Source organism: Semicossyphus pulcher, unplaced genomic scaffold (assembly GCF_022749685.1).
Source record: "Semicossyphus pulcher isolate SPU_LCO1_2020_fin unplaced genomic scaffold, fSemPul1.0.p SCAF_16, whole genome shotgun sequence".
NCBI lineage: Eukaryota > Metazoa > Chordata > Actinopteri > Labriformes > Labridae > Semicossyphus > Semicossyphus pulcher.
In genome coordinates this window covers 10521215-10532828 of record NW_027211670.1, presented here as the reverse complement: position 1 = coordinate 10532828, position 11614 = coordinate 10521215, and the positions used below count along the sequence as shown (strand labels likewise).

Below are 11614 nucleotides of genomic sequence, written 5' to 3'. Positions count from 1 at the left end.
CATTCACGTGCTCCTTGGATGCTCGGGGTTTCAGAGCTGTAAAGTCGTCCTTCCGACTTCGGTGTTTTCATGTGCTTTTCTGTGGGAACTATATGGAAGCCACTTGTGAGATGTGTAATATTTCTTTGCTCAGTACTAATCTTTGTTTCTGTGAAGGGACAGCTAATAATTGTTACAACCTTAGACGAATGAGCCAAGTTTTTTTCCACCACCAAGCCAACATTTACTTAATCCACCATGTGTCTGCGAAATATGATGCTAAGTCTGTCAACACAGCAGTCGGGTACTCCGATTTTCCGAGATGTTCCGACTTCAGAGAGCCTTCGCCTGAAATTTCCCAGTCGGAAATTCGTTTATCCGATTATTCCAACAACACGTTAACGCAGGGTTATTCTAATGACGTCAAGTAAACAGAGGGGTGGAGCTTACTTCGTGCGACATTGACGACCAGCAAAAAAGACAAGCTCACTACCATGGCACACCTAACGACTCCGGAGTATTCATGATCCTACTTCGGACAACATATAAATTAAATATTCTGTTAACTTAACTTATTTAGTTTTTTTTACGCTGAACTGCTGTCAATTCCGGGAACAGTTAACTGCGGTTAACGGCGAGTAACGGGAATACGAAAGCGGAAGAACTTTCAGTTAGCATAGTGCAGCAGGAGTTAGCTAAAGTAGTTAGCTTGACAATTAGCTGATTATACACTGGAAGTTAGCAGCTAGCGGGCTAGCTTGGTCCTGTTTCTGTCATGCCCTAAGTTCCTCCAGATTTCACTTAAACAAGGATAGATAGAAGTTAGCCGGTTAGCTTTTAGAAGCACAGCAGCCGTCTGTACCAGCACCGAGACGTAGGCAGGGCGGACTGGACTTGGAGCAGTGACAGGTCTGAATTAACCACAGCAGAGGTTTGAGCTTTACTACGGCGACTTGTGCTTCAGCCATCAGGATTGCTCATTCTTACATCGCAGACTTTCTGAGGTTATGGGACTGAGCTGAGCCACACTAATGGTCGTGGAACTGTAACATTGCCAAAGCATCCAAACAAGATCACCCAATCCAGCTCACAAGGAGCGACAACATTTCAGCCAAAAAACAGACTGCAGACATGCTGACTGACAACAGGTAACTGGAACAACCATTGTTACACATGTTGGCGTGATACAAGCTCACCAGTCCATACAGTGTAGCATTTAATAATTATAACTTTATGGTAATGCAACACACTAGGCATGTGTCCGATTACAATAATCTAAATCCAAGGTACTATCCTTTACTATTCAGTCTGACATTGCAGTTTCAATGTAAAATCGACACTATGTACAACCTCTATAAAAACCGCACTGAAGGTATGTTAATCAATGTGTTCTCGTAGTGGGAGTGCCACATGTCTGATCATGTAACGAGTGTGAGATGCTATTTTTGGTTCCTCTTCCTATGATCTCTTTCTGGTTCTCTGCTTCTCTCCGCCCAATTTTTCTCTCCCCGTGTCTGCATAGTTTCTGTCAAACCATCTCTGTCACTTTTATGTTCACTCTACCAGCTTAAAGCACGCTCTGATCCTTCCATTTCTGTTTTGCACAGGAAACGACATCGTAGTTGTGACAGTGAGGAGGACCAACAGCTGAGTCCTCAGGCCAAGAAGTCAGGAGGGGGTCCCAGCCTGCTTGTGTCAGATTTGGATTCAGAGGTGAGGCTGACTTGATCTTGACATGTATCTTTAGACCATCACACAGACACACTGTAGGCTAACCCCGATTTCATCTGATTGTATAATTAGAGTCATCTTTTAGGAAAGGATATATCTGTTTGCTAAGCTAATTTATTCTCCACCATCTAGCTTATGTTTTAAAGCCTATTGCCATTTGTGGATATAGCCTGCAACTAGGCATCATGCATATAAATACACGTGACTCTGCGTTGCATTTACAATGCACCATGGTCAGAAACAGCTCTGAATGTTTTATTTAAAGCATCTGCATCCATCCATCCATGAAGCCTCACTTCAGAGCCTGTCTCTGCTCTGTGTTTGCAGTCTTCCAGCAGCGACAGCAGTAATGGGATCAGCAGTCCAGATAGAGCAATAGTGGTCACCACCAGGCCGTGCATACACAGCCAGAACAACTGCATCACCCACAACTCGCTCAGCCCAAAGCCTGGCGATTCTGCTAGCTCCTCGCAGCATGGTTTCCATGGCGACAGCAGCAGTGTGTCCTATGACGACATCAACAGAGTCCTGAGGGAGGCGCACTTCAGTAGTCTGCAGACCAGAGGGCGTCCGGGCTCGACATGACCAAGACCTCTGACCCCTCTCCTGACCTTATGTCCCTCGCTCATCAGTGCCGACCGGCCCGATGGCTCCTCTCTGAAAGCCTCAAGGGACACCCTCGGGTCAGGGGGGCGGGGACGACGTGTGGGGAGGTTTACAGATTTTTGGGCACAAAGGCTCATCCCCACCTCGCCATGTACCATTTGTCAAAACCATAAGCACATCCGCCTTTCCATGGCCCAGCCACTGTGGTTTTCTGTGCAGTATTGATGTGTGTTTGTATGTGCGTGAGCGTGTGCGCGCACCCTTTGCACTTTATAAAGAGGCATCATTCTCTTTACATGCGTGCGTCGATGCGTGGACATTTCCATTGGTGCTAATCACAAGGAAAGTGTGATGAACCAAAGTGCTTGCAAAATTCAATAAAGCTAAGCACTTTATTCAATAACTCCTCATTCTGTTTACTCGACTGCTGGAAGTCAGTCGCATGTTTGTGTCAGTAAAGAGCGGGTTTTAGTGATCGCATTCGCAAAGGAAGTTCTTCGATTTACATTTAAGGAGCACTATTAAAACAATCCAACAAAATATCATTTCAGCCCTTTTTTGTTTTCTGTAACCAAAGCAGTGAAGTGAAGGTTACGTATGTTTGCAGTTTCACTCTCTGAATGAATCTCTAATGTTTTAGTGTCGCAGGTCAGCTGGTGTAAGGTAATGCAACTGAGATTCATCATGAGCCTCACCACCAAAGTCCAACCTCAGATTAGACTCTGGCTAATTATAGAGCTGTGAGAGCAGCACTGCAGTCTGCAGCTCCAACGTCACGCTCAGCTCAATGCTCCTGAACACAAAAACAGCCTGAAGGAAAAGCTCTCTGAATCACGTTGTGTTTACTTCCTCAACATTTTACACATCATGTGTACATGTGCGTGTGTGTGTGTCGTAAGCTTGTCGGCCATACTTGTTCATGTATGGTTCACTAAGACCAGCACACTGTGTCGCAAATAAAATGAGATGTGAAAGTAATTCATATTTTATGTAAGCGTTCAAATCATTTACATTGGAATAAAAGCGTTGCTGGAGGTGATGTCACCGACACCATGTAGAGCTCTGTTGTACGTAATAAAAACAAGAGTCAAATATTAAGTAGTTATTGCTGTAACAGAAATACAGCATGTTTTATTGTTCTGCAGCAAGTGCAACAACGCAGCTTGTTCTCACTGAAAGAAAATGCATCATTAGCTTACATCAGTAGGTTGGATTAGCGTCCGTGTATGTAGCTTGCACTACATTCCACAGCACAGTATGCAACTGAAGTAACAATAGTGTAATGGTGAACATAATCTGCTTTTTATTTGGTTACATAAGCAACCGGCTATTTGCATTATGCTGATGTTGTTTTCACACATAATTTCACACATTTATTTGCACACAGAATCTTAATTATGTATTCCTCTATTAGTCCTCCAAACAGCTTTTAATCACAGACATGCACACTTCCACCACTCTCACATGTATGGTTTGATCGATACGGGGTAGACGTCATAAATAATTTGTAAATTAACACTCAGACAACATTTACAACAACATAATAGCTTAGTACCAAAAGATATGGAAGACAACTCTCATTTGTAGAGTTTATAAGAGAAGCAACTGTAGTGCAAATTACAAATCGAGGGGATCTTCCCTCAGAGGTGTAGGCCGTGCTGCGGAGGCGTGAGAGTCTTTTCAGTTGGTTTAAAGGAAACCTGAGATAAAGCAACTGTCAATCATAACCTGTAATTCATTCTTGGGCAATACTGCAAAAATAACACATCAGCCAAACAGAAACACGGCTAACAGACCAGTCTTAACTTATGACAGGTAAGAGGAGTACCAACTGAGGAGTGCACGCATCCACACTACAGTCCTTAAAGTCTCTTAAACCCAGTTTGCTCGTTAATACAACTTCCAAGTAGGCACCATACAGACAGCTGTTCATAATAACAGAACCCTACTATTAAGTGAATCTGCTTTGTTTATATATATTAATAAAGTTGCAGATCAGATCTTGGTTTAGAAAATTAAATAGATTTCTGTAAGCATATACATGATGACATCATTAGTTTAACTGTTACAGTCCCAGCTGTTAAACGTCAAAAGTTGAGAAAGGAGAAGGCCGACACCGGTGGGCTAATTTCAGATGGACCTGAATTACAAATTGAAAGAGCGTCTTCATTAATGCTGTTATGCACGACATGATTCTCCATTATGCTGTCGTCCATTGTGTCCGTCTCTGTTTGGGATGCTTCTCTTCCACACAGGGGCCTCCCCTTGGTCACCAGCTCCATACCGCTGAACAGGGACAGTCTGCTGAGACAGGGCTGCTCACTCTGGAGCTCAGCCAAAGGGGAAGAGTTCAACTCGGATTCTTCAGCGATCAATTCAACCTCAGCAGTCCTGACTGACTCTATCTGAACAGGAGAAAGTGTCTCCTCATCCTCATCGTCGCCGTTCATCGGCTCCTCTGAGGAGTCTCTCTGATCCGAGGACAGACATGAAGGGGAAGATGAGTGATTTGGTGTTTGGGTGACACCTGTAGGGGGGATGTCAGGCTGATGATGGTTGAGGTTGGTGCTGTCAGCAGAGTGTGTTGGGAGTAAAGGGTCTGAGTATACGGATGTTGGAAGCTGATTGGTTGATGTCTGATGGCTGTTTCTTGACTCCTGTTTGGGTGCGTGTAGAGATCCACCCGTCAGAGCCTCAAACTGTCGCAGGATCTGGAAAGAGGAGATAAGAACAACAAAAATACAGCCCAAGTTTTAGTTGTAGTTCGTCATCATGTGCAGCTTACTTTTTACATCTCTCTTACCTTAGTAGCTTTGTTGGCCACGGGTCCAGCAGCCCCCTCGCTCAGCTGGCGGAGCCTTCGTTGCATCGCTCCAAACATTTGTTCCAGAGACAGGAGGTCAGAGGTCATGAGGCATGACACAGCACAGAGTGCGCGCTGCAGGATTGAAGGAAAGCAAACATACATATATTAAAAGTGCAAAACATCATCAAGGAAACCTGGATCATCAGTGAAGCCTGCTATTGTTACCATCTTCACAGCGTTTGAGGGATCTTGAAGCTTGCTTGAGAGCAACTCCACCACGACCTCACAGTTGAGAATGGAGCACCTGACGGATTAAACGAGACAGAAATGATGCCACAACAATACGACAAATAAAACATTTAATGAAGGGACAATAAGACCTCATTTTAAATTCACTGACTCTTTGATGAAGTGCTGGCTCTCCTCTCTCGACAGAAACACTCTGGATCCTTCCGTCAGTCTGTTGATGAGCGCCATCTCCTGGCCACAGTCCCCTAACTGCAACGCTTCCACCCTGGAGAAAAGACAGAAATCATGTAGTCTGACATTTCTAGCTTATCTAGCTACATCTGCTAGCTCTCAAATGAGCCTGAACTGTGGTTTAGCTTTGTGGCTCACCGTTCTGATAGGTCCCCGCTGCTCTCTCTGCTGGCTCCTGATTGGCTCCCCGTACCTGCTGACTTGCTGCCCAGAGAGGCCCGGCTGTTCACTGCGATGTCCTGAGAGGAGTTGTGAGAGGAGCTGTTGCCGCTGTCGGTCTCCTCCCAGCCGCCTCCCACCTGCCCCGGGCACCGCTGGGTCAACGCTTTGGCAAAAGAACATTTAAAATCAAGCATACATATATCTCGTTGGTCATGATTCATACACTGCATGTTTACATGGTACCGATTATGTCTCACCTTTTGTTCTGCGGGGAGGCATGTTGTAGGCACACGCAGGCACAGCCACCTCTATAGGGGCAGAAGGTGCAACCACAGCCCGGTAATGGTTCTCATGGAGACGGATGCCCTGGTGTTCAGTTGGGGGAAGCACAGCACTGGCCACCACCTCTGCAGCTTTCTGGATCTTATCCAGCAGTGAGTCACTGCCTGCTGGGAGGGACAGGTACACATAAAGTAAAGACATAACAGAAGGTAAGCTTGGTTGCTGTGTGTGCTGGTGTGAGACTCACCTGTCCCCTGCTTCCCGGGACTGTATCCAAAGCCTTGCATACCCGACCTGTGGGTGGCTGCCGAGCCCATACCTGCACAGGAACGCACAGAAGACATATTACACTCAGGGCTTTAAAATACACGTAACATTATGTATAAAAGCTTCAGGAGACACTCAGGCTCTCTCTAATATTTCATAAAGTTTTGATTTGTACTCCAAGACCTACACGACCTATTATCACTCACCCATTGTCGGGGGTGCTAGGTTGAGCGGGGCGTCGCTTTTGGTTGAAATTGTATCTGTGAAAAGCAACCTGGCCACTTCCTGTAAGTAAAGAAAGTAAATTCTGAGTGTGTCACAGATGATTTGAAATGATGTTTAAATTCTACCTGAGCCTCACCTGTGCTGTATTTCTCACTTTCTGGTACAACGCGGTGCCATGGATGGGATCAGGAGGGCCGCTGTAAACTTAAAGAGCACAACAACACACAACAAGTGAGTATTCAGGTGAGGGAGCAGCAACAGAACGATGAGTGTTAAGTGGAGATAAAACAATATGTCTAACCTGACGCTTGCTGGATGAAGGTGGAGTTTCTTCGAAGTTCTGTGAGGAAATGGTTTGAGCCATGACCGCAGAGATGCACAAAGATCTTCAGCACCTGAAACAGCAGAAAAAACATCAAGAGCATCAAGTTACTCACAGACAGGAAAGGGAGGAAAAACACCAACGTGTAAGTCTTTGTAAATTCTCACCTTGAGTTTGACGTGACATGACTCCACCTGCAGCCTCTCCAGGAGGTACTCCAACAAACACTGACCACAACCTGAAGACTCATGGGAGATTTCTACAGTGTGATGATGGTTGAGGATATTTCCATAGCGCGATACACTCAGTGTTTGTCAAAGTAATTCTTAGAGTACTAGAAGATGACAAAATAACTATGAAGAAAACATTCTTTCTTAACGCACTGGGAAATAAGGGATGTGCTTTTTTAGAACTGACTTCCTGCTTTTAGAGTGACATCAAAATTAATTCCTTACACTTATTTTTACTGAAAGTTTCAATTAGTTATGGCTTTCTAGAAAACCATACTTATGACTAGAACCGGTGTTCTCAATTAAAGAGCTTTACAATCCTTTACAAAAGGAAAATACATCAATGAACTTTCCTCCGATATATTATTGAGCAATGGATTTCAACACTTTAAACCAGTAGTCAGTTAGCTTCTTAGTGTCTAAGTGTCTGTGTTACCTTTGTCTAACCTGTCCTTGTTTTTAAGTGTATTATGTCAGTTTGTGTCTGTACATTGAGAGCTAAGAAAACCAGAGTCAAATTCCTTGTATGTGCCCACAAACTTGGCCAATAAAACTGTTGCTGATTCTGAATTCATATCAGCTTAACAACATTATGTGCCTCTATGAGCCACGTGTCATATTTACGTCACCTTATAACCATAACAGAAGCTGCCAAAGGATACTTCCAATCTCTTGGAAAAGGTAACCAGGACAGGGGTTTTCATCATCTGCGGTGGCCTTCATCAGAGTCGGGACCTTGAGGTGGTGAAAAAGATGAAGGTTTAAGAAAATGGGATTCTAAATCAGGAGATAAAAGCTCACGGTAAGGGACTGTGTTATATTTCATGAGAACTGCATGTTCCATGTACCATTTCAACATGACCGCACTTGTATACTTTACAGTTTAACGACGAAACAGATACTGAAATTGACACGAAGTTGCAGGACACCAGGGTCTGATTACCAGATTAGTTTTTGCCAAACATGCACATTATATCAGAGTTATATCAGTGTTGCATGCTTATCTGTAGACTGTAGATCTGTAAACGACTCGAAGGCAATTACCAGATTTGTTGTTCATGCAGTTAGCTCGCAGGCTGCTAGCAAGCTACTGATGGCACAACTTAAACAGATTAAAACAGTCACGATTACGTGCGCCATATTCGTCATGCTTCTTACAGCTCATAGCTAATAGTTTTTACAACTAGTAATGACTGTAAACAACACTTACTTTCTGAAGAAAAGCTAACCGTTCCATAAATGTTGCCATGATTTAGCAATCCTGACTGTTGGTTACTCATCTTCCTCCGAGGGGTACGAGAAGAAGGTAGTGCTCGAGGTGACAGCTAGCCAATCACGGAACAGCAAACACCATTCGCAAAGTCTATTGGCTTTCTGGGTACGCCCATGGCTGAGAAACAGCGAATCAACTTGAAGAAAGCTAGAACGTACTATTTGATTGACAGGGACATGAGCGAATCACATCACCGAATATTCAACCGGACGTTTCCTTGATGACAGGGTCAACAATATGGCGCTGTCCATGGTTCACAGTGGCTGGTTGATGTGTATTTTTCATTTAAGTGTTTCATACGTTTGCTAGTCCATTTAAAATATTGTGAAGTGGCGCATCTGAATTATCGCTTCACCTCTATCGTGCTCGTCAGCTGAACAATAAAGGACCTCTGTTAAGGCCTGGGCAGGAGCCATGTCTGGGTCACATGTTTGGAGTCGCAGTCGAGAGAAATTAAGACTTTTCCCCGAACTTTTGGCACAGTGTTCAGCAGAGGTAAGCATTGACTAAAGGTAGGTATTTGGATGCTGTCATAGCTTAGCAAGGTCTGTTCTGTGTCGAACTCAGATACAACTCATGACATTAAAATTCATTTCAGCCAGCTGCAGCCACTTGAAAGGATCTCAAAACAGTTTTCCCTCAGAGACTTAAAGCTCCTGTTAGGAGCTTTTCACTGGTTATGAAACAGACTGAAATTCATTCTGATGTCTCTATATGACCTACAAAGCACACCAGACAATGTGAAACAGATTAACTACACGCTGCCTTTGTTTACATTTTCCAGGGCAAAAGTTTAAAGTGAGTGATACATATGACTTTTAAAGAAAGCAGGATGTTTTGTTAAAAACCACCACTTAAGCATGTGCAGGACAAAATCAGCAAAGAGTTAAGAGGTACAGCTTTGTCCACAGGGAGCGCCAAAATCAACATAAACTGAAAGTTCCTCACAGGAGCTTTAAGGAGGATGCATTTTTTTACAGTTATGAAAAGAGCACATGAAATTGCAAGTTACAAGAATGTTTATGAAAATTATCAGACCTTTGGATCCAAGTGTTGGTTGTAAACCACTTGACTATATGTACTTACTTAAATTTTAATTCTGTTAATTTATATAATATTTTCCCAAATAATAGCCAGTGGTCAAATAAGTCTTGAATAATGGCTTGCCCAATAAAAACGCAAGGCCCATCCCTAAAACATGCTGAAAAACAAGAGTGAACAAACTCCATTGGTTTTCATGTTTTGTACTTTCCATTTAAGAATATCTTTTCATTTATCTTCCAATGGTTAAATTACAAGAGCTGTACAGGAAATGTGCAACTCTCTGAATATTACACAACACGTCACATCAAATGTTTCACAATAAAAGCTTAGTTAGGAAATGAAGGGATTCTATCTACTGATTTCCTGTGTTGAGCTTTTGCAGTATAATGCACTAACTTAAACAGGACAAACTGGAGCAGACAAAAACAAAGGCCTTGTACTTAAACATGACCAATAATACTGATCAAACAGAGTGAATACGAATTACAGGCCTCTGTCTTTCACAAACCTGTTTCAAATAAAGGTCTGGTACCTTCTGCAGTTGAGGTTATGGCCCCGTACAAACCCGAGTTAAATGCACTGAACAAATCAATGAGTGGATGTGCCATAATTTTCTTCAGTTGAACAAAGACAAAACTGAGGTAGTTGTTTCTGGAGCTAAGGAGGAGCGATTAAAAGTCAGCGCACAGCTTCAATCATTAGTGTTGAAAACCACTGACCAAGCCAGAAATCTGGGTGTAGTCTTGGACTCAGACCTGAATTTTCAAAGCCACATTAAAACAATTACAAAGTCGGCGTACTACCACCTCAAGAATATATCCAGGATTAAAGGACTTATGTCTCAGCAGGATCTAGAAAACCTGGTCCATGCATTTATCTTCAGTCGACTCGATTACTGTAACAGTGTCTTCACAGGTCTCCCTAAAAAATCAATCAGACAACTGCAGCTGATTCAGAACGCTGCTGCTTGAGTCCTCACTAAGACCAAGAAAGTAGATCACATCACTCCAGCTCTGAGGTCTTTACACTGGCTCCCTGTCTGTCAGAGAATAGACTTTAAAATACTGAACAACGCGCAAAGCGGTGAACGGTCAAGGGCCAAAATATATTTGTGATCTACTGACACAGTACGAACCATCCAGACCCCTCAGGGACAGGTCTGCATTCTGTCCCCAGAGTCAGATACAAACATGGAGAAGCAGCATTCAGTTTTTATGCTCCGTATATCTGGAACAAACTCCCAGAAACATGCAGGTCTGCTGAAACACTCGCTTCTTTTAAATCAAGCCTGAAGACTCACCTGTTCACGGCTGCTTTTTATTAAACTATTTTAATAACTGTTCTAATTTTTTATATCTGCACTGTAGCTTTAACTCTCATCTTTTTATATTTTGGCTTCTGTTTTAGCTGTTTTTAGTTTATCTTCACTTTGCTTTTTAATGTCTTATTTTATGATGCGTTTCTTTGCTTTTGTTGTTCTGTGTAAAGCACTTTGAATTGTCTTGTTGCTGAACATGTGCTATATAAATTAACTTGCCTTGCCTTAAGGCCCTAAAAACAAAAAAATAAGTAACTAATATTTAATCGAGTTTTATGTTAGTGAATCGTGAATAAAATATACAGTATATATAAGTTTAAGTTGTAGTGCAAAGCAACTTAGTAGGACAGTAGAGTACATACAAATCACAAAATGTTCTTTTAATATTTCAAATGGTCTTTTAAATCAAGTTAACTGATGATAACATACTTCTGTTTCTCCTTCCTGATGCACACTTGCGTGTGACTCAGGCAGCAGTGTACGGGAAGTGTGTGGCAGCCACTACAACAGGCCGACAGGAGCTGAAGAAAGACCTGTGTGCCAAGGAATTTGAAGCGCTGAAGACTTGCTTTATTAACGCAGTAAGTGGCAAAGATAGTTATCATCATTCTGATCTAATGTCAAAGTGACAGTTGGCCATAGTTCAAACATTTTTTTATTTCTATCACAGGCCAAGAAAAAACCTAAATGAATGGAAACTGTCCTGACTTTCTAAGAGCGGCGAACTGGGCCGACCTTAGCTGTCACATCAGCTGTTCAGAGCTGAGGGAGAAGATGTAAAGTGTGGATTAACTTGAAGATAATGTCTTCTTATTGGCACTTTAAATGACACGAATATGTGTGATGACATTGTTGAAACGGAGCCATGTAGAACTGTAGCAAAGGTGAA

The 11614-nt window shown here is 42.8% G+C and overlaps 3 protein-coding genes across 4 annotated transcripts; 2 read left to right on the top strand and 1 right to left on the bottom strand.

The window, feature by feature from the left end:
* Window positions 1–446: 446 nt before the first annotated feature.
* LOC138593772 (protein VCF1) lies at window positions 447–3371 on the top strand. The gene is made up of 3 exons (XM_069664861.1): window positions 447–1127; window positions 1587–1692; window positions 2038–3371. Exons 1-3 carry the CDS (start codon window positions 1111–1113, stop codon window positions 2293–2295), a joined length of 381 nt encoding a protein of 126 aa, XP_069520962.1. The 5' UTR covers window positions 447–1110; the 3' UTR covers window positions 2296–3371.
* Window positions 3372–3444: 73 nt separating this feature from the next.
* tepsin (TEPSIN adaptor related protein complex 4 accessory protein) lies at window positions 3445–8375 on the bottom strand. Of its 2 annotated transcripts, none has more exons than XM_069664663.1 (13): window positions 8301–8375; window positions 7753–7825; window positions 7028–7119; window positions 6840–6933; window positions 6675–6742; window positions 6520–6598; window positions 6294–6365; window positions 6022–6213; window positions 5741–5927; window positions 5523–5636; window positions 5348–5426; window positions 5120–5254; window positions 3445–5027 (listed from the first exon to the last, which is right to left on the bottom strand). In XM_069664663.1, exons 1-13 carry the CDS (start codon window positions 8337–8339, stop codon window positions 4404–4406), a joined length of 1848 nt encoding a protein of 615 aa, XP_069520764.1. In that variant the 5' UTR covers window positions 8340–8375; the 3' UTR covers window positions 3445–4403. The 2 variants fall into 2 exon arrangements, with proteins under 2 accessions (XP_069520764.1, XP_069520765.1); XM_069664664.1 differs by having other exon boundaries at window positions 6022–6210.
* Window positions 8376–8596: 221 nt separating this feature from the next.
* Window positions 8597–11606, top strand: ndufaf8 (NADH:ubiquinone oxidoreductase complex assembly factor 8). The gene is made up of 3 exons (XM_069665018.1): window positions 8597–8858; window positions 11196–11306; window positions 11396–11606. Exons 1-3 carry the CDS (start codon window positions 8778–8780, stop codon window positions 11414–11416), a joined length of 213 nt encoding a protein of 70 aa, XP_069521119.1. The 5' UTR covers window positions 8597–8777; the 3' UTR covers window positions 11417–11606.
* The last annotated feature ends 8 nt before the right edge of the window (window positions 11607–11614 follow it).

What these genes read in the sequence shown, in the direction of transcription:
- tepsin (XM_069664663.1), bottom strand. Translation starts at nt 8,339, where the DNA reads ATGGCAACATTTATGGAACGGTTAGCTTTTCTTCAGAAA. An exon ending in CATGTCACGTCAAACTCAAG is followed by an intron (nt 6,934 to 7,027) that starts GTGAGAATTTAC and finishes CTGCTGTTTCAG; the next exon opens with GTGCTGAAGATCTTTGTGCA. An exon ending in CCTAGCACCCCCGACAATGG is followed by an intron (nt 6,366 to 6,519) that starts GTGAGTGATAAT and finishes GTTCCTGTGCAG; the next exon opens with GTATGGGCTCGGCAGCCACC.
- LOC138593772 (XM_069664861.1), top strand. An exon ending in TGTCAGATTTGGATTCAGAG is followed by an intron (nt 1,693 to 2,037) that starts GTGAGGCTGACT and finishes CTGTGTTTGCAG; the next exon opens with TCTTCCAGCAGCGACAGCAG.
- ndufaf8 (XM_069665018.1), top strand. Translation starts at nt 8,778, where the DNA reads ATGTCTGGGTCACATGTTTGGAGTCGCAGTCGAGAGAAATTAAGACTT. An exon ending in TGGCACAGTGTTCAGCAGAG is followed by an intron (nt 8,859 to 11,195) that starts GTAAGCATTGAC and finishes CGTGTGACTCAG; the next exon opens with GCAGCAGTGTACGGGAAGTG. An exon ending in AGACTTGCTTTATTAACGCA is followed by an intron (nt 11,307 to 11,395) that starts GTAAGTGGCAAA and finishes TTTCTATCACAG; the next exon opens with GCCAAGAAAAAACCTAAATG.